Source organism: Dryas octopetala, chromosome 2 (assembly GCF_963921425.1).
Source record: "Dryas octopetala chromosome 2, drDryOcto1.1, whole genome shotgun sequence".
Taxonomy (NCBI): Eukaryota; Viridiplantae; Streptophyta; class Magnoliopsida; order Rosales; family Rosaceae; genus Dryas; species Dryas octopetala.
The window spans coordinates 6,349,316-6,371,105 of NC_141367.1; the positions used below are offsets into that span (position 1 = coordinate 6,349,316).

The 21,790-nt window shown below is 33.7% G+C and overlaps 1 protein-coding gene and 1 pseudogene across 1 annotated transcript; one reads left to right on the forward strand and one right to left on the reverse strand.

Moving 5' to 3' along the window:
- The first annotated feature begins 274 nt into the window (after nucleotides 1–274).
- LOC147292746 (secreted RxLR effector protein 161 pseudogene) lies at nucleotides 275–1,036 on the forward strand (annotated as a pseudogene).
- Nucleotides 1,037–2,817: 1,781 nt separating this feature from the next.
- SPPL3 (SIGNAL PEPTIDE PEPTIDASE-LIKE 3) lies at nucleotides 2,818–15,689 on the reverse strand. Its single transcript, XM_086231313.1, has 14 exons — nucleotides 15,228–15,689; nucleotides 14,846–15,004; nucleotides 14,511–14,622; nucleotides 13,599–13,715; nucleotides 12,134–12,291; nucleotides 10,304–10,483; nucleotides 9,615–9,649; nucleotides 9,348–9,504; nucleotides 8,026–8,079; nucleotides 7,861–7,953; nucleotides 5,934–6,076; nucleotides 4,562–4,632; nucleotides 3,361–3,444; nucleotides 2,818–3,225 (listed from the first exon to the last, which is right to left on the reverse strand). Exons 1-14 carry the CDS (start codon nucleotides 15,360–15,362, stop codon nucleotides 3,092–3,094), a joined length of 1,632 nt encoding a protein of 543 aa, XP_086087439.1. The 5' UTR covers nucleotides 15,363–15,689; the 3' UTR covers nucleotides 2,818–3,091.
- Between the last annotated feature and the right edge of the window lie 6,101 nt (nucleotides 15,690–21,790).

Sequence of the window (21,790 nt, forward strand, 5' to 3'; positions counted from 1 at the left end):
TTTTGGCTACAAACAAAGTAATTCAGATCATACTTTGTTCTTGAAGCAAAGAAGAGGTAAAATCACTGCTTTGATTATCTATGTTGATGATATGGTGGTTACTGGAGATGATCATGAAGAGATGTCTAGTTTACAGCAGTATTTAGCCTCTGAGTTTGAGATGAAGCAGCTTGGAGACTTGAAATATTTTCTTGGGATTGAAGTGGCTTGATCGAAGCATGGTATCTTCTTATCCCAACGAAAATATGTCCTTGACTTGCTATCTGAAACAGGGATGCTTGGATGTAAACCGTGTGACACACCCATCGAGCAGAATCACAAGTTATTTGAGTATTTGAGTGCATCTCCTACTGACAAAGGGAGATACCAAAGGCTTGTGGGAAAATTGATCTTTTTATCTCATACTAGACCTGATATTGCATATGCAGTAAGCGTGGTAAGTCAGTTCATGCATGATCCACGGAAACCTCACATGGATGCCGTAGATCGCATATTGAGATATTTGAAGGCTGCTCCAAGCAAGGGTCTATTGTTTTCTAATCATGGCCACCTGAAGGTGGAAGGCTACACTGATGCTGATTGGGCAGGTTCGGCTGACAATAGAAGGTCTACCTCTGGGTACTTCACCTTTGTCGGTGGTAATCTGGTAACTTGGAGAAGTAAAAAGCAACCAGTAGTAGCAAGGTCAAGTGCTAAAGCTGAGTATAGAGGTATGGCACTTGGAGTATGTGAGTTACTATGGCTACGGAACTTACTTAGGGACTTGGGTTTAAAACCAAGAACTGCTATGAATTTATATTGTGATAATAAGTCAGCCATAAATATTGCACATAATCCAGTTCAGCATGATCGGACTAAACATGTAGAGGTTGACAGACATTTTATTAAAGAGAAGCTTGAAGCTGGAATTGTTAACTTTCTATTTGTGAAGTCCGAAGATCAATTAGCAGATGTACTTACTAAAGCAGTGGCCAGCAGGGTATTTAATGACTTACTAGTCAAGTTGGGTATGTGCGATATCCACTCACCAACTTGAGGGAGAGTGTTGAAGTGAGTCAATTGTGCAGATATTATAGAGATTTGTAAGAGAGATTTGTGGGATTGTATAGCTTAATTTGTGTAGTTGACTTACCATACTTGTATATCTGTATTCCTATATAATTCCTCTAATTGAGAAGAATAAGATATCAGAAAATTATCCCCAAACCTAGAGTTTTGTCATAACCCATATTAAATTAATTTATTTACACAGTATGCCAATATTTAAAATAAGTAAAAAGCGTCTAAAATAAGATTGATGACATATAAAAAATTTACAAAGTTTGAAATGAAAAAAATATAAAGTGGGAGAGTTGGCAAGGGGTCAAAGTGGACCATCTTCTAGCCATATCAAAGGATGATCAAGATCAATACTAAACTTAGTCAATTGATGGACTACAAAATTACAAATACGAGGTTGATAACCCAAAGGTTGATAGCCAATGTTGTATATCAAATGTATGAATTTCCTAAGCATTTTTTGCCTGTAATTAATATTGTAAACTAGGTTGTGTTCATTGTACTATGCATGAATGTTTACATTCAAATGTGAAATACAACTATTATGGATTTGAATTCTCTACTATACTTGTTTTTACTTTTCAATCCTGACTAGTCGTGTATTTTAAATCAAAGAGTTATAAATTCATGTATATTATATTATTAGCTCATACATACCTAAAAAGTTTTGTAAATCTATTTTGTTTTCTCCTTACACATCCTTAAAAAAATACATTGTATGCAAACAATTAAAATTAAAACTCATGTAAAAACAAAAAGAGACAAAATAAATGAGATTTGATCCAACCTATGTTGAGTGTCCCAACTTCAATTTTTCAACACTTTCGTATATCTGTTAAAGCGTTTGTTAGGAGGTCCGATACGTTTGCCCTAAAGTGGCATTGGGGGACTGCATTGCTAGAGTCCAAATGGTGCAAGGAGAATGGTTCATGCCCAAACCTTCCACGTCAGCGCTGACCCAAACCCTTTCCCCCAAAACAGAGGTGCTCTGACGCACTGTTGACAAACGCTCTAACAGAGGTATGGAAGTTTAGCAAAATTGGTTGGAGCATCAAAATCCCAACTTTGAAATTGATGTACCAACTTGAAAAACGTAGTATAATTGAGGTACTAAGTTGCACTTTACTCATTAACTAATTCTAATAGAAATGGTGCCCTGAGAATAATCGATATGTGAGACCTGAAAATATATTGTGTACATGAGACTATAAACTTCAATCTTGCAACAAATTTCTAACCCTAACCCAAATTTAGCTTATTGATCGATCGAAGCAGATTGACCTCAATCCATTTGTGATGATATTATGGCTAAGGACAGATGATGAACGTACTAGAAGAAGAGAGTACTAGAAGAAGAGAGCGGCACAGTTTGTGAAAAAGTGAAGTAATTGAGTAGTGATGGGACAAATACGGCTTCGGTAGAGAAATACATATCACACTATTTATACCAAATAATTGGTATAATAAAGTGCATGGACTACATAAAAGATGAAATTAGAGTGCTCTTGGTTTTAGATCCTCAAACCATTAATTTATAATCTAAGCCATAATAGCATGAAATTAAATTTCAAAAATTTTTGAAGAAACTTCCATTTTTTTTAGGTTTCGAAATATTACCGAAATGAAATTATCAAAATTTTATTAAAAGTTTCAATTGTTTTAGTTTAAATTTCCAACAAAATCGAAAATTCTTTTGCAATTTTCATATTTTTTAACTCTCAAGATGGGAGAGACCTTGGATTTCTAATAGACATCGAAGACTAAAATCCAAGAATAGTATAGACAAAGATGGATCCTAATTCATAAAAAAAAAATAATTAGTGGGAAGGACAGAATGTTGGCCATTAAATTCAATACATTGATAATAAACACGAGCAAAGTGAATTACATCAAATGGTATAATAAGCCCGTACTTCCCTCGCCACTGTATTCTTTACACATTTTGAGCACATAAATCCCTTACAAAATAAATAAATGAACCTCTTTACACTGTAAGCTTTATGGACATCAGCATATCATTTCCATCCATTCATCAACAATTGGGCACTGAGACTGATCTACTATTGCCTTGTCCAGCAGGATCAATGCTAAATGGAGATACCTCAGAGCCATAATTCCAAAGTCGTTTCAGCTCACCTCTTATCAAACCCAAAACCACAGTAACACCTGATTATAGAGCAGGAATAAAACACAAAGTAAAACATCCGAAAATTTTATTGGCTAAAAAAAGAAAGACTTCTCAAAGACTAAAAAGGAAGAAAAAAAAATAATAATATGTAAGATCTATATACTAGATATTACCTAGTGTACATGGAACAAGATAGAGGAGTGCAGGCTGACCATTCCCATTCATGATATATAAGCCCAGGTATGTTAGAAGGAGACCTGGAACAGGAATTACCCTCCATTAGTACCCCACCAAGAAGACAATGGACATTTATAGTTTGATCATGATGCAATCAGATATTGAGAAAATGAAACTAATACACTACCAAGATATGAAGATAAAAAATTTATAACAATATATATTTTAATATTATGAGCAAGAATTTCTAAGCAACACTCCAAGAGATTCAGCAACATAATTACCCCTGCTACATTTGAGATGGAGGAACTATGCATGCCATAGAATAATAGAAAAATAAAAATGATCCAATGATATTAGAATATTACTTTATCCTCAGACCAAAAAATAGATATTACTTTATCCAATAAATGCTATCAAATAAATAAATGAAAATACATAAAGATATACTCAACATAAATAAGTTGAGGTATACCTCAATAGAAGGAGCCTGTATATATATATATATATATATATATATATATATATGATTTTTCTCTGTGCAGAATGCCAGTTCTTTATTTAAAGAAATGACATGACTTTTTTTACTTTTAGTCATTTTTTATCACATTCTTGACAGGGTTCAATATTTAACCTTACCATGGGAGTACTCTTCCCTAAATTTAACAACAAATTTGAGGAATACATAGGGAAAGGATTGTAAATGTTCTAACTCAATTGCCCAAATTAAAATTTTATCAATTGCCATACATTTGCAATTTCCTTTCTCCCCACCAAAAACATGGCGGACCTTTCATATAAAAATAAAAGATTTTGTTCCATTGAAATGATAATTAAGGTGCACGAAAACATAGCAACCTTGTTTGTTGATGCCATTTTTTTCCCTTTCTGTTTTTCCTTCGCAAGTAAATAAATGTATTCTTCCAACTTAAAAGAAAAAAAAAAATTGTAATATTCCAATGCCAGGTAAAGCTTCCCAAAATGAATCAAAACTTAAATGGCATCACAAATACTAGCACCTGGAGATCTACATTAGAGCACGTAAATTTGAACGTACAGAGAACGTGACAGATATAAATAACAGAAAACACATTTTACCAATGAGGCTGGCATAAGTTTTGTAGTTCACGTCAATTATAAGAGAGGAAAACATAAATTGCTAAAATAAAAACCAAAAGAGGTTGCGCAGGAGCTCACCAATTCCATAGCCAATTACCAACCAAAGAAAATATCCATTTAATGTACGCTTCTTACTCTCTTTGTCAAATCTGAGACAGCCAAACCCAGGAAGACTTTAGAATTAGGAAAGAGATATTAAAGAGTAAACGTACACAAAATACTCAAATAGAAAAGGAAGTTAAACAAAAAAAAAACACAAATTCAATATGCATGCATTTCACATAATATCACTGAATAAATAACCCGTTTAACTATAAATATTTTGGCCACCCAACAACATTTTTAGAATGGACTTTCAGGTTCATCGGCAAAAACTGCAGAAAGCTCAAGTCCAGTAAGAAAATAAAAGACGAAGCAATTTTCTTTTCACGCCATCATTAATCTCTCGCCCCAACCCTCTGTTGTTGGTAAGTAAAATCTAATCATTGGTCTTCAAAGAGAGCTTCGAGGAGAAGAGTTTTGCAGCTTTAACGATAGTTTTGGAAGAATGTTCAGGTGCCTTTACGAGGCCAGATAGAAGGAAATGGAAACTTGATTCCTCTGGTGCTTTCTTGTTTTAAGTCTTTCTTTTATTTTCTTGGTGACAATCAGTCATATTCTTTGTTCCAGCCTGCAAGAATGACTTGGAAGACTTGTCCCCCTCCTAAGGTACTGTTTTTGGCTTGGATTATTGCTCTCATGGAAAGGCAAGCATGTATGATTTGGTCCAAAGAAGATCTAATCCTTATTTGACATCTAACTGGTGTGTGTTGTGCAAACAAGAGATGGAATCTGGGGCTCATTTGTTTTTACATTGCCCATTTTCTTTGGGGCTGTGGCGGCGGTTGGTTGCGGCTGCTGGGGTCTGTTGGGTTATCCAACAATTACCTTCAGAGATTTTTTGTGAAAAGTCACAAGCTTTTGGAGGAGGGAGGAAGGCGAAGATCCTGTGGTAGTGTTGGGTATTAGCTGATTTAAGGGTAATTTGGTTGGAGAGAAACAGAAGGATATTCAAGGATTATAGCAGGGATGAAGTAGAGATTTTGTGGGATAAAGTCAGATTTTGGGCATTATTATGGGCTTTAGTGCCTCCAATGTTTAGGGATCCACCAATTCCTGTTATTTTAGTAGATGGGGGAGCTGCAGTGTGGTAGATGCAGGATGACTTTTGGCTCGGTTCTGTTATTTTTGTATCAAGTTGTGGGTGAATCTCTTGGACCCTTTGTATTCTGTACTTTTGTTTCTCATTGTGTACTTTATTATTATAGACTACTAAGGAAACCAGTATGCATTCAGAACTAGCTAATCTATCTACCACAAAAATTAACCAACTTTAACGAATATCATAATCTACAAAACACCAGAAACTTGATTGACACATAAATTATAAGACCTGATGACAGAAATGTACCTGTAAGTAAAACAAACAAGCAAACCAGGAAACAGAATGTCCCCAAAGCCAATCATATTCTGACCACCCCAGGGGTCAAAAAACCGAGGGATTCTCAGGAGCATTGGCAGCGATTCCCCACCACTATTGTCACCTCTAGCAACCTATACACAAAAGGAAATTGTTACATTTCTACCTATCTAATATGATTTAAAAAATATGAGGATTGAAAATAAAAAAAGCAATAAATTATAAAATCTAATAATACACTCAAGCCCATCTCTAACAACTTGGAACCAATGTGGCCAAAAAAAAAAAAACACCTTGGAACCAATTGCCCAACAATGTATATCAAGTAAATACAAAGCATTGCACATGCCACAAGATTTTACTAGAAACGGGAATCTCAGGACATTAGCCAAAGATGTCAGAAACAAATATGCTTGTACTATGTTGGTGAACCAATTGTCCTTCAAGCATTAGTTAAGAACAAGCCCGAAAATCTTATTTAAAAAAAGAACGAGCCGAAGAATAAAAATACAGTTATTTGGAAAGGAAAAAAATAAATTGTAACATCTAAAAGGGAAAATAAATAGTAATATGATATCACATAGATTTTCTTGTTATGTACCCTGATATGAAACAATAAAAGCAGAATCATTTTGAACAATTGCATGCCCTTCATGAAAATTATGATAAACAAAAGAAATATACCCAAAACTCCAATGGATGCATTTCACACCAAAACCTCTGCACTTTCCAATTCAATGTGTATAAATGCAATATAGGCATCTTATAGGTTGATTATACTTGGTAGATGTTTAATTTACTTTAGTTAATAGCCGGATGTTTGATTTTTTTTTTTTTGATAAGAAACAAACTTTCATATAACAAAAACAAACAGAACAAACAAACCAAGCAGTGAACAAGATGTCCACTAGCCTACTAGCAGCTACTAAAAATAAAGAAAGGACGAGATAAAACACAAAGCACACTACCACCAACATAAACAAACCCACACAACCCCAAAACCACCCTATCCAGCTGCAGCTTTCCAATCTAACAAAATTAAAGAAACTAAAGATATCTGAAAGCTGGAGAAACTGAGGACCATAACGACACCCGAAATCTCACTTTGTCCCAGGAACACTCCACATTATCCCCCTTAAAATCTTCAAAGATTCTTCTATTTCTCTCCCACCAAATTACCCACACCACTGCCATCACATCACAAGACCACAGGACCTTTGCCTTCCTACCCCTCCTCCCAAACACAACATCTTTTTCACACAACAACGCGGATACTGACTGAGGATTATCCCAGCTGATACCAGCAGCTTCAAACAAATAACCCCATAAGCCCAAAGCAAAAGGACAATACAGAAACAGATGGTTCCCAGATTCAGCTTCCTTTCTACAAAGGGCACACCAATGAGGAGACAAACTGGTACGGGGTCTTCTCTTTTGAAGCATATCACACGTATTTAACTTCCCCTGAGAAATAATCATGCCAGAACACGGACTTTAGGAGGGGCCTGCGACTGTTTGATGAGCACATCCATATATGAAAATTTCCGTACTTGTTAGTTAAATCGTCCTAGTATTTGAAACTAGAAAGTATTTGTATAAACAAGCCCATATCATAAGAAACTTATGCTTGCCGCATCCATTGAAATCATGGGAACTCCTTGGGTGATCTATCTGAAGTTTAGAGGGTTTTAATCAAAGAACATGACAAGGGCAAAAAATGCTTCTCCAGCCATTGAAACTTTGACTTAATGACTTCCTATCAGCACAATGGTTCCACAAGAATAAACTGTCCTACCTTTCCAATTTTTTTACAAACAAAAAAATTCTGATAACATCTATCATGCCTAACATGAAAGAAAGTAACTTGAAATTTAATAAACAAGAGAAAAGGAGAATAAAAACTGAGATTAGAACCTACCGCAACCATAACACTATCTTCGAATATTAAGGGTGATAGGAATACCCAAAAGATGTCGTAGACAAATGCGCAACAAAGTAGTACCGTTGCAACCTGAAACATGTTAAATTTATAAGAGAAAGGTGTGGTAGTGATACATTAATTAAATAACAAACAAACTGGTACCTTGATATTGGGTAATCGAGCAATTTGCAATACAGTTATCATCAAGCAGATACCCTGTCAAAATGTCCCATTTAGAAACCAGACATGAATAAAAGGATTTAAAGATCGACATCCTTGTTCACACACCATGAATGGCATGTTGCAGCAAACCCCCGGATTAAAAATAGTAAAAAAATTGTAAAATATGCAGTATGACAAGGCATAACATCGTAACATTTGAGGTTTCTTGGCAAAATAACAGTAGTCCATAACGAACGCACAAATCACTCAACTTAAGGTCATAGAAGAACTCTGGGTGACAATCTCAACAAAAAATCTAAGCACAAAAATGCATTTCCAAATTTTCAATAGCATGCATCTGACTGCCATCAATAGATTAACTAAATGGGTGGTAAGTAACAGCCTCCTTCCAGTTCTCCTACTCTGGAATTAATATTTGAATAGCTTACAAAAAAGAAACAATAAATTGTTCCTGTATGCTTTAAGGACAGTGTACATTTGTTTAACTTGAATAGATGGTGTGTTTTAAGGAAAATGTAGGATAGAATATACATACAAGACCTCGGAGATTGAAAAGACAATAAAAAACTCTAAATCAGATTAATTAGCCTCATATCTCACACAGCTTTGACTCACAAAAGACAACCACAACAGAAAGAAAATGGAGAGAGAGCGAGAGAGCAGTAGGGGTTTCAGGTATGTAAACGACACACTCGGAAGGATCTTCACAGCTTCAGGCACTTAGCAAAATCAGATTTGGTCTTCCATTTGGGCGTAAAGTTTAAGGATCTACCATTTTCTGATATTTAGAGATTGGAAGGCAGTGGTGTACTGGTGTGTTTGTTATGCGGTAGGCTTTGGTTTTCTTTGTTAGAGAAGAACATTTTGTTATAATAGCTAGTTTTCTTGTTGTATTGGTGAGGTGGGCTTCTCCAAGTTCCCAAAGAAGGTCAAGCAACATTTCATGGTTCATTCTTCTTTTCATTTTATTAGACTTTCTGAATTATTTAATCAATTTGGAAAACTTTGTACTGTTTTTAGATTCATAAAATATTTATCTCTTTAAAAAATAAATACAAAAGACATCCACAGTAAAAAGTAACTCATTTTACCTTCTATTACCAAAACAACAGGTATTGACCATTAGAAATTTTCTGAAATGTAGAATGAAAGACGGACTCTCAGTAGTCTGGACATCCAACCACTCTATTTGAACAAGCATTCAGCAATCAAAAAGATTCAAATTTCCGCAACTGCAGGTAATTTCTTTAAATGCATAATAGAATTAGCCTAGGACACAGATATCAAAACTTGAAACTTACAAGAATATCTTGCCCAATCCATGAATATGATGCCCGCCGCGTTACAGCCCAGAATATTGCAAACACCGCAGAGAAAAATAATATAACAAGTGAGAGAACAGACACCTCTCCCAGAACAGGCAAATTTATTGCCTTCTGTCCACCATTTTTCCATTTACTGCTCAACAAGGAGTAGGGAAATTAAGAAACATTGATTTAAAGAAATTATTACAAACAATGCAGAGAGTGGTGGGTTTAGTACAAATTGGAAACAAATGTCGACTGTACCTCAAAATCAGGCTTAATATACAATTATGCACTCCCTGTAAACAAAAGCTACATCAATTATCTGACACACATAAGTTTACTGACAGAATATAAACCAGTAATAATAATAGAGAACAACAAAAAGGAGGAGACAGAACATGTTCGAGAGCACAATTTAAAGTGTAGGCATGTATCAGAGTATATCAGATCATTTTCTTCTCAGTTTATGCTCTAATTGTTTTCTTCTTTTTCCATTTTTTTCTGCTTTCCAATAAAAATGAATGACTGGATGTTCAAAAAATGTACTTCCCCTTCTCACAAACAGCTTTTTAATACTTCAACGAAACCACTGACATAACTGATCAAGTAATATTTCAAAATAAAGGGTGAAAATAGCATTCGAAAATTAAGAGAAAAATGAAGAATGGGTATCAAAAAGGTTATAAATTTATAATATAAAAAAGGGAAAGACAGTATTCTCTAAATTATGCATTATCCAGCATTCTGTAGATCAAAAGGCTCAGTTCTATGAAGTTTACCAATATTTCACTACTAGACACATTCTTAAAGTCAAACCACGTATGATATGAGAATTGAACCGAGGAGCAAAACTTCCATCTGTTCATAGTCAGTTTTTTCATTCCCACTACTTTGTTGTCAGTATTCTATTTGATCAAGAAGAAAATAAATAATGGAAATAATCATTTTACCTCAATACCACCAATGCAGAAAAGTATGATCAGCACCCAGACAAACCAAGTAGACATAAAAAAATATAGTAGCAACAGCATAGTGGATGCTGTTATGACAAAAAACACAGCACCCTTCACACTAAGATCCATGACTTCATTCTCAGAATCGTCTTTCGCTGCTCCAGCAGTAGAAGATTCCTATTCAATCAAAGCAGATATAAAAACTCTTTACCATAATCACAGCACAGCATACAGTACCAGAAGAGTCAAAATGTAAAATTGATTGCTTGGAAACAATTGGAAACAGGATGATATATGTCTTTACAATTGAATACTAAGGCTCCACATAGAACATTAAAAAATGGAAAATAAACATATAAGGTTTTTTATTTATTTTTTTCTTTTCTTAAGCACAGGCGAAGCCATACAATGAATTTCAAATCTATAGGCATGACATGCACATATTTGAAATCCAAATATTTTCATCTAAACAGGCCCTTAGGTTTTTTTATTTCTATCAGTACGGGTTTCAGACTTCACTCTTTTATTTGGAGTTGTCTGATACTCTTCTTTTTCTTTTTAAAATCCTGGGCCAACAGCCATAGTTTGGCCTTAGGCATTTGGTGAAAAAAAAAAAAAGTTGCCCAAAATGCGTATGCCTCTAGGGCTTTTACCGAAACAGAGAATCCCTGAGGCATTTCTCTGTCGCCTTGCTTCAAGGCGTGCTTTGATGAAGCCTTTGAAAGCACTGCTCTAAACCATGAATTTTCAGTCTCACAGGCACACCTCCCTCACTTGAATAGAGGATCTAGAAACTTATGACCTCTTTCTCAATTAATAATCCTCCTCCATGACAATTCCACTCCCAAAATCAGAAATAAAACATTTTCATATACTGTGAATTTTGGGAAAAGAAATAAAAAAAATTAGTGACAAAGAAAAAATAAAGTGTTCTTACTCTTCAGCTTTTACATATTGTAACTTTAAATGCAATTAAAGAAGGGAACCAAAAGAATCACACAAGCTCTATAACTTCCGTGTATGTTAATAAGCGAGCAATAATCTAAGTAATAGGTTAAGATTATAAAAGAATTTTTGAAGATTATAGAGGGATAGATGTGGAAGAATTGTGGGAGTTAGTTTCTTTTTGGTCATCTTTTTGGGCCTCTGTCTCTAGTGTTTTTAGGGAAGTATCTTTGTTTGCCATTCTACTTGATTGGAAGGCAGAAATTAGTTAGTTTTGGACTCGATTTGTTTAGTCAAGGGTGTCGTATGAGAGTTGTTTTTCTTATTTTGTATTTTGTGTTGCACCTAAGTTGATGGACTCCTTGTCCATTGGTTGTACAATTGTGGTCTCTTCTTAATAAAGTTTCTTTCTTCTCAAAAAAAAAAAAAAAAAGTTTAAGATTATAAACTGCCTGCCCCACAATAAGAATACTCATCAAGAACTGTCCTCAGCTCTCACATGATCATCTCAAGGTACAACACACTAACAACAGATAAACCAAGTGAAATAAAATTTTATCTGGTGAATTCAACCCATTCAGTCCCTTCAATAAAAGGCCTCCGGAAAGCAATAAGAGAAACACACTTTTCATGGAGACAATTGAAGTACTTAAGAGCAGCCGACCATCTCGTATCCTCTCTTTTAAGTTCTGACAACAATTTAGATGAGTTGACATAGCCAGAGGAATTCTTCAAATTCTTTTTCATTAAAATATCATTTCAACCATCACACAGTATTTCATGTAAAAGCCAAGTTCAAGTGATGTAAATCAGTATGAGAAAAGCATTTAAATCCCAAACACGTAATTTTAAGACAATGAATTGAGGCTTGTATGCAACAACCTTTTCCGCTAGCTCATTATAGCGCTCATCATTTTGATCAGAAGCAGTAATCTTCGACCACAGTGCAGCAAGTATTACTGTTCCAACAGCCATCAGCCACAAGAACAAAACTGATAAGTCCACCACTGGACGCTTGGGAGAATATAATAGAAGCTCCACTGCAATAATAAAATTACGAGAGTTAACCATATATTATTGCATAAAACAAACTTGAGGATTGAAAAGTACAAGCATAAGTAAAGAAAACTATCGATATATATATATAACATGAAAATGCATTTCATATACGTGCTTATACATAAGTAGATGAATAAACAAACAACAACGAACAATTGGACTCTGATAAATATAGACTCAAAACAACGTAATAGAAGTACTTAAATAGTGAAATCCACTAAGGACACACCCTTTAGGAGGCATGGCCTTGGGTTTCCACAATGAATAATTCTTCCCTAATCAAGATAAGGCTGCTGCATTACTAGGCCAGTTGATACACAAATCGTCATATATAAATAAGCAACATTTGAACAGCCTGACAATTGTCATCCTAGAGAATGTATATATCCAGGGGTAAAAATTAAGATATGGTGTTCCAATTCAAATTGTCTGTAGGAAATACACTAAAGATATTTGTTTTTTACCCCTTATACTATTGGAGCATGTTTTTCTTCTTTTTTAAATATGAAGCACATACTTTGTTAATAAAAATGCAAAAAAAAAAATACTACAAGTAATATGGATGAGAAAACCATCAAACTAGTGTAACAACCTCAACCAAAAACACAAAAGACACCCAATACAAACACTCTTTCCCCCGGCCCCCCTAAATGGAGAAGAATTACACTAAATAATTAATACCCATTTGATATGAAACTTATATAAATATGTTCTATGCAAAAAATAAATAAATAAATAAACAATTTGATTTAGATCTAATACATACAAATTATATACATAAGTTATGGAAACGTATTACATGTCTAATTTTTATTGATTGGTATAACATTTCCTAAAGTTTCATTCCAAATTTTCATGTTCTAAAGAAAATATCCGTCATTTTTTTATTTTTTACCGATATCAATATTTGTATCCTAGTGCCTTGGTTATATTCTCTTGGTTATATTCTTCTTCTTGTCTCCTACTCTTGTCTTCTACTTTCCAACTTCATTTTCTGTATATTCCACTGATTTCCCTGCCACCATCAGGCTTTGTATTGAACCTAAATTTCTAAACTTGAAAGCCCTAACTCAACCTGCTCTTGAAGACTTTATCTAATCCCCTTCTGAAACCGCTATTAATTCAAACCCTCTTGCTATCAAATGCCATTTGTAGAATCCATAAATCAGACTTCCCTTGCTGTCCTCCATCAGTGTGCCATCTTCCTATTATGTTCTATATATCACTACTAACCACATTTCAAGATGGTAAAGAATTTGACAAAAAACTGTAAATATCAAAAGTTAACCTTTCCTTCCATCTTCAACAGATTTCTTGAGCGCTTCTCCATCTGACTTTTGAATCATCGCAACTAAAATCGAAATATCCAAAGTGCCATTTTCAGGACAACCCATCATGGCAAGATCTGTAACAAAAGGGAGATAGTGTCAGAATATAGTATTTTAGGAGGGAAAACAAATTAGAGTCAACTACCTCCTGTCAATACATTCTTCTTTTGTTCTGAAAATCACAGTCCCATGTTACATTTAAACTTAAGTTCTATTTCAAGGTAAGACGATTTCTTGAAAACATTTTCAGTTTTTCAAGCTTTGATGATACTTCAAAGAGAATTAAAATAATTCAGAGAAAACAGAAACATAGATCCAAGGAACAACAATAAATAGAAAGAAATTTCTATACACATTTCCAACATGCCGCTTGGCATTTAGATTTAGGATTGTGATACCTACGTTCCCCAGTTATTGGGCCATACAACAGAGGAATTTAAAAAGCTACCCTTTACCCTTCAGGTTGGCAAGGTTTATGGTAAAATATAGTATAGAAGCAATTCAGTATTCTACTGAAGTACTCTTGAAAAGATCAAATTTTCAGCAGTAGGATAATTTCAAGCATCAAACCTAACTTATTACGAGAAAAATCAAATAATACCTTCACTCCTAACCTCAAAAATACAACTAGCTAACCTCATTTCCAAAAAACCAGCCATATTCCCTTCCTTAGGGGGCTTTCTTGCACGACTTTGGCTTTCATAAATTATGCTACAGCTCTTTGCTGTGCTGTATCAAAGCTCTAAACGTACCTACAACACAAGTTTTACTTGCGACTCCGAGTACATGATAACTTTACTTAAAAACAGGAGTGGTAGTTAATCAAACTAAAATATGCTGAAGACATGTTTAAGTGCATTGAAAATTACAACCTTCTTCATTATTTATCACCACCAGCGCCTTAGCACCTCCTGACTCTGCAACTTGTGCCTTTTCAGAGAAGTCACAATCCCCACGTGTAGACAAGGCAATAGCTCCAGATAACTGCAAGAGGGAAAAACGAACCATATCCACCCAAATGCTTTTCAAAAACTCAATATTTGTTCATCTGATACAATGTTTTTAATGAGACATTGATGCTTGACCATTTCCAAGAACCTCAAGGCATAATTTGTTTCTAAATTTAAGGTGATTAACAGGGATGGTTGTCAATCCACACTTAAGGTGATTTACAAAAAGCTTCAATTTAAGAAAAAACAAGTGAAACCTTTGAAGTTGATGCGGAACAGCCATTTAAGGGATTGGAGAGAACAACAGGCAATCTGAGGCCTTTTTCAACCTCAGAAGGCAATAAAGCCCCAAACTTTGCACCAACCCCTTCATAAGTTTTTCCTTCGCCGCCATCAACCCAATTCTTAACCTTGACCTGAGATTAGATTAAACAGTACAAATGGGATTTTAGCAAGAAAAAAGAAAGAACAATGCCAGTATGAAATAGAATTACCAAAAAAAACAAACAAACCCAATTCAATTCCCACAAAAAAAAAATGTATTCATTCATACATTCATATAAAATTCCAAATCAACAAATTAAGAATTCAATTTTGCGAAAACAAATAAATATATATATATAAATCAAAGAAATTGACCATTAGATAAGGGTTGTTGCAGGAGGGAGTGTTGGGGTCCTTATCCTCGCCAAAGATGTAGTCATTGCCAAGGTCGGCCAATGACAGTCCAATCAGAGATAACAGAAACAGAAGCCGGAGAAGACCCGACGCCATTGGCCTCCGCTAACACTCCACAAATTTGATCCAATTCAATCCAATCAAGGTTGAGGAGACAGAGAGAGAAGAGAAGGCGGAGGAATTATTTTTCTTTTTCTTTTTCTTTTTTTCTTTTTTTTCTTTTCTTTTTCTTTTCTGTTCTTTTCTTTTTCTTTTCTGTTCTTTTCTTCTGTCTCTGGCTCTCTGCTCTGCTCCTAAGAAAAAAGAAATCGGAAATGGCGAAATATATGATTCTTTATTTCTTTGTCTGTGCATACACTGATCCACGTAATGTAATGACCGGTACACAGAGGAGGGAAGCTGACGCGTAAGAAAACTGGAAGGAAGGCATATTCTCTCTAACTGTAAACTTCTTTTTGATTTATCTATTCTTCTATTCTTCTATTCTATTTCTATATTTCTATATTTCTATTTTCTATATATATAAAGCAAACAGGGCTGCTAGGTGAAATTTTCAAAATACCAAAAAATGCCCATGCTTATATTCAAATATCAATCTAAACAAATGTTATCAATAGAGGGTACAATGGTAAAACAAACAACTAATTAAAAAATTGAAAAACCAAAAAGAAAAGTAAAAAGAGAACATGCTCCTAAAAAAGAGGACGCAAACAGGGCTGCTAGGTGAAATTTTCAAAATACCAAAAAATGCCCATGCTTATATTCAAATGTCAATCTAAACAAATGTTATCAATAGAGGGTACAATGGTAAAACAAACAACTAATTAAAAAATTGAAAAACCAAAAAGAAAAGTAAAAAGAGAACATGCTCCTAAAAAAGAGGACGCAAACAGGGCTGCTAGGTGAAATTTTCAAAATACCAAAAAATGCCCATGCTTATATTCAAATGTCAATCTAAACAAATGTTATCAATATTGGGTACAATGGTAAAACAAACAACTAATTAAAAAATTGAAAAACCAAAAAGAAAAGTAAAAAGAGAACATGCTCCTAAAAAAGAGGAACCATATATGAACTACATATATATATATATATTTTTTTTTAAATCATGTTTTAACAATTATTAATTAGCTTTATATCTTTTTATTTTATCTTAATCATTCAATTTGCATGTAAAAAGGCCAATTGACATGTAAAAATGCCAATTAGCTTTATATCTTTTTACGTTAAATAATTTGTAATCTTTAAATTAATGTTTGATTAAGTCTTGGATAGGGGTGGGTTCGGATCGGTAACCGAACCGAAACCCCTAAACCGAAGACCGAACCGAACCCCTCCGGTAAGCCTCCACGGCAACCGAGACCGAGACCGAAAAGCCGATAAACCGATGTTCGGTCAACCGAAGAATCCGGTCGGCTCGGCTCGGTTATGGGCCTAGACCGAACACATGTTGGGCCATGTTTTGGGCCACATTTTGGGCCATTTTTGGGCCTTGACTCCATTCACTAATTTAGTATAATAAATTAATATTATGGTTTAGGGTATTTTTAATTAGTTTATATATATTAAAAAACATATAAATTAAAATTATAGGGGTTTATAAATTTATATATGTTTTATATAATTTATAGAAATGTATTATATAAAATTATAAATTATTTATTAGAAATGTATTAGAAATGTATAAAAATGAATTATGTAAATGATTTGTTAAATATATTCGGTTCGGTTCGGTTTACCGACGGTTTAAGGATGTGGGAACCGGGACCGAGTCCGAACCTCCCAGTTCGGTAGTCAAACCGAACTTCCGGTACGGTTTTATTTCGGTACGGTTTTTTTCGGTATCGGTTGGGCCGGTTTCGGGCTCGACCTTGGTTTTTCGGTCAACCCGACCCAGCCCTAGTCTTGGATATACAATTTAGGGTTCTGAAGTCTGGCTTTTTTTTTTTGTCGAAACTGAATTCATTAAGCCCAGAGGCAAAGGCAAAGAAGGGAAGAAACCCAGTCCAAAGCCAAATGCAAACAAATACAGGAGAAAAAGAACAATAAAACAGAAGAAGTAGATTTTCTGATGTCTGGCTTACTATTAGGTAATCATTCATCTCATGATGTGTTTCAACATATTTAAGTTATGTAATGTATTTGGTAATGTTTTTCCTATTTGATATATGTTTCATTTTAATTTGTTTCTTCCTCATCACTCTTTTTATTTTTTTCATTTTAATTCAATATTTGAGATCATAGACAAGAGTCGCTTGCTAGAGTAGAGTAACATATGCCTCTAAATTGGTAATTTACTATCATTTTTGTCTTTTTCCTTTTTAATTTTACATTATTGTCTTTGAGACTAAAGTTTTAGTTTTGAATTTATTTTACTGATTTTTCATGTGTGTCCTGGGGTTCTAGGCTATGCATCATTTAATTCCGTCTCTTTCTTTTAGTACTTCAATTCTTGGTTGCAGACCTTCCTTTTTTCTTTTTCTTTTTTCAATTTTTACAGGAGTTTATTATATGGTTGTGATTGGTTGATGAGAAAGTGAGGAAAAGGGAAACAAATCAAAATGAGAATTGCCGTTTATAAGAATTTCATTGTATAGGGTGTGTTGAATAGTTCTAATTTTTTGCTTTGCTTTGTTTTCTTTTTGAATTTTCTGGGATCTGTTTTCTTTTTTTCTTTTTTTGGGCGAACCCACTATTCTGTTTGGTTGGTGAGGAAAGTGCACGTGAAATCAATTATGACATGTATCACTTTTAAATTTTTAATTACCATTTTAAGTTATTGTTGTGACATGTATCACTTTTCAATTTTTAATTACCATTTTAAGTTGTTCCTATTTATGCATATGGGCATATGCACATATGGGTTTATGTTGATCTGGTGTATTTATGTTAACCTTTTGTACACATCTATTATGGTTAAGTTCCATTTGTATATTTGGTGGAACTTTGGAGAAGTGTGGGTTTGAGCAAATTAAGTAAATAGCACCATCTATTTGGTTGACGAAAAAGTATGTGTGGGGCGGAAAAAGTATTGATGGGGTTTCACTTTGATATTATCAAATTTCATTTAATAATCTAATTGCATTGATATTATAAGTACTATTTTCATCATCAATATGTTTTATTTGTATACTTTTAGCTATATATGATCTGTTTTTATTCATGAGAATTCTGTGGAAACTGCTCACCTCATGAATTCTCTTGAAATCCCCATATATATCTAACTATAGGTTATATTTTTTGCTTCTGTATTACAAGGGCGTCGGGTAAGCTCTGCCTCGATCTTAAATATGAACCTTACAATCATGCCCCTCCTTTCACTTTAAGGTATGAGAATGACCCCTTTTTAGCATTTTGTTTGTTTCCCTACAAAATGAGAGAAATAGTGGAAGAGAATTGAAAAATTTTGAATTACCAAAAACTTTTGGTTTGTTGGATTTTAGCTTTGGTATGTTTTGGATTTTGTTCATAAAATTTGGAATGCAATTGATGGAAGAGGAGAACAAAATGCAGTTTCTTGAGTAATCTTGGAATTCTCATATTTTGCTTTAACTACAGATTCTGTTTTTGACATGGCAATCGAGGAGGGCGTTGTGTACCCAAAATCCTACGCAAAGCTCTCCCGCATTTGCAGTTCTAGACCTTACAATCATAGCCCTCCTTTCACTTTCATGCCTTACTGTCTGCAGTAACAGGAGGTATGAGAATTACCCCCTTTTAACTTTCTGTTTGTTTCCCTACAAAATGAGAGAAATAGTGGAAGAGAATTGAAAATTGGGTTTTAGGGTATATGTGTATTTGGGTTATAAAGACTAAAATTTTGGATTTCGTATCTGTTACATAATAAATTACTGTTCTGCATTTTACTTTTTGTTTATGAAACCTAAAGACTAAATGAAAGTCTTGGTTAGAAATCATAAAAACAATAAAAGAAAACAAAAAGGTGAAGAGAGATTCTTACATATTGCAGCATGATATCTTTACGTAATCCCTAATCCCTATCAAGTTGCCGTCTATGTAATAATGTTATAAAAAGTTTCAACAATGATTAAAATCGATCTCTATATAATGTGGCTCCTTTGATTGTACGGTTCTATTTGTTTACATATTTTTTCTTTCATTTAATTTTGTCATATAACTGTGTAATCTCTTAGAATACATCTGTGCACTACTGTTTGTGAGACAACATATAGTTTCTCATAGTTTCATCACTTTGAAACAGCTTCCCAAATTCATTTTTATTTTATTTAATTTTTTAAAGGCATCATACTCCTCTATCTGTTTGTGAGCCACTATATATGTCTGGCCATATTGTAATTTGTTCATAATCTCTTTTGCATGTAATTTGAGACTTTGAGTAACCAAAGCAATAATCTCTTCTGGCCCATTACATATTTACGAAGAGAAATAATGTACTGAAGAACAAAAGCAAGCAAAACAGAAGTAAGCAATAGGACCAACAGCTAGAGAAGACTATATGATTCTTTAGATTGTGAAATTAGAGTATTTAAATTCCTAGCGTTAATTGAAAAAAAAAAAAAAAAAAAAAAAAAAGAGGCTGTTTTGGCATTGCTCATCAGGTTGTGCATGATTTTTTTGAACTTAGAATTGGTATGCTTCTTTCTTGGTAATGAGCTTTTTGGTTTGCTAAAAAAAATTGAGAAACTTATTAGAATGAATGCTCTATATCTCTCTCTTAACAATTTCAAATGAGGCAAGTGTTAGTATGATGTTGTTACATATAATTTGGGGATAAATTTGAGCAAAAATGGGGATGTTCATATATTTATTTAGGGGACTTTTAGTGTTTATACCAAGGGGAGATGGCAACCTGAAAATTGCTAATGTGTTACGTTGCTCTAACTCTGTAAATCACTGTTTCTAAAGTAAAAAAAGAGGCATTGATCGAGTAGAGAATACGTGGCAGTGCTAACTTTGAAGGTGCTACAAGGAAATAAAATTTAAGCTGAATAATGTAATATATTTTATATATCATTTCCTTCTCTGAGTGCAGCCCACCATAAATATTTGGGATTGTAGTCAATCAACATGGTTGTCGTTATGCTAATTTTAAAGTGCACCATGATATAAAAAACTTGACTGATAATTTTCCTTGAAAATAAAATGAACCCTAATTTTTTCACACGTCTTTATTTTTTCACAATCATTGAGTTCTTCACAATATCGCAATTATTTGGCTCGACGGCACGAGGCATCTCGAGGAAAGCGACCAATGGTTGATAATGTTTGTGATGATCGAATTGAGGCAGACACCAGTAATAGAGATCAGTCATCCCCTGGTATTTTTTGTACGCTTAACTAATATTTATACATTTTTAGGGTTCTTATTTAAAATAAGTTCATAATTGTTTACACAATTAAGTAGCATTTTTATTATTCTTCTTCTTTAATTATAATTTTTTAAGCATGAAAAGTAAAATTAAAATTATATAATACTCAAGTGTAATCATCAATTGTAAAAAAAGGCTTATAGCCGGTGAAAGTGGCATTTTTACCAGAAATGTGGTGTACAAAGAAGTTTTGCTCCAACCCGATAACGTATAACGTGTCTCTTATAAGCAACCTAATCATATGGATTAGGGTGGTTTTCCCTACAACTTTATTGCTCATTTGCACATATATTTTGAGAACTATTTCAATAAATATAGTAATTGCATTCTTAGTTAATCCAGACCTCAAAAAGTGATAACATTTACTACAAAGTGCGACGACAATTTGGTCAGAAGGGAAAATCCGGCCTCTCGCATGTATTACTTTAGATGAACCCGATACTTAGACTCATAACAACAACTATTGTAATAAATCAACGGTGTATGCGTAAAAAATTTGATGCCAATCTAAAAAAAAAAATGAAACATTCTCACACTAAAAACAAAAAAACTTCAAAGATGCACATTAATAAATAGAATGTATGCCCCAAAATTAACGTATGCGCAATAGAAAGAGCCGCTTCGCACTCGCGAGAGCGAGTTCGGAGAGGCTAGTAAATATAAGGGATTTTTGTAGATTTACCATTACTTTAGATTATGTGCACAAATATCACCCATAAAAAAATAAAAAATTACACTAAATAACTCCTTTTAATTAAGGGATTAAATTTCGAGTTTTAAGGAAATTTTGAGGGTCCAAACATACGAAAATTTCGATTTCGACAAAAATTAGACAGAAACAACAAAAATTGCTATCAAAATATGAAAATTTTGAATAAAAATTTAACATATGTTTATTTAACATATTATCTACTACAATTATAAAAAAAAATTGAAGAAACTAAATTATATAGTAGGTTTCATGTAATATAAGATTAATATAATGCGTGCTAGAGGCAAATACTGGTAAACAAAAATTGTTTACTAATTAATAATTACATAAATTTTAAAGTAAATTATTATAAAGTCCATTTTTGGACTCTCACTACTTTTGAGACCCAGGTGTGAGACCCCGTATTTTTCAAGTTTTATTTTGAGATTTTGGGAATTGAAATAAAAAGGTTTTTATTTAAT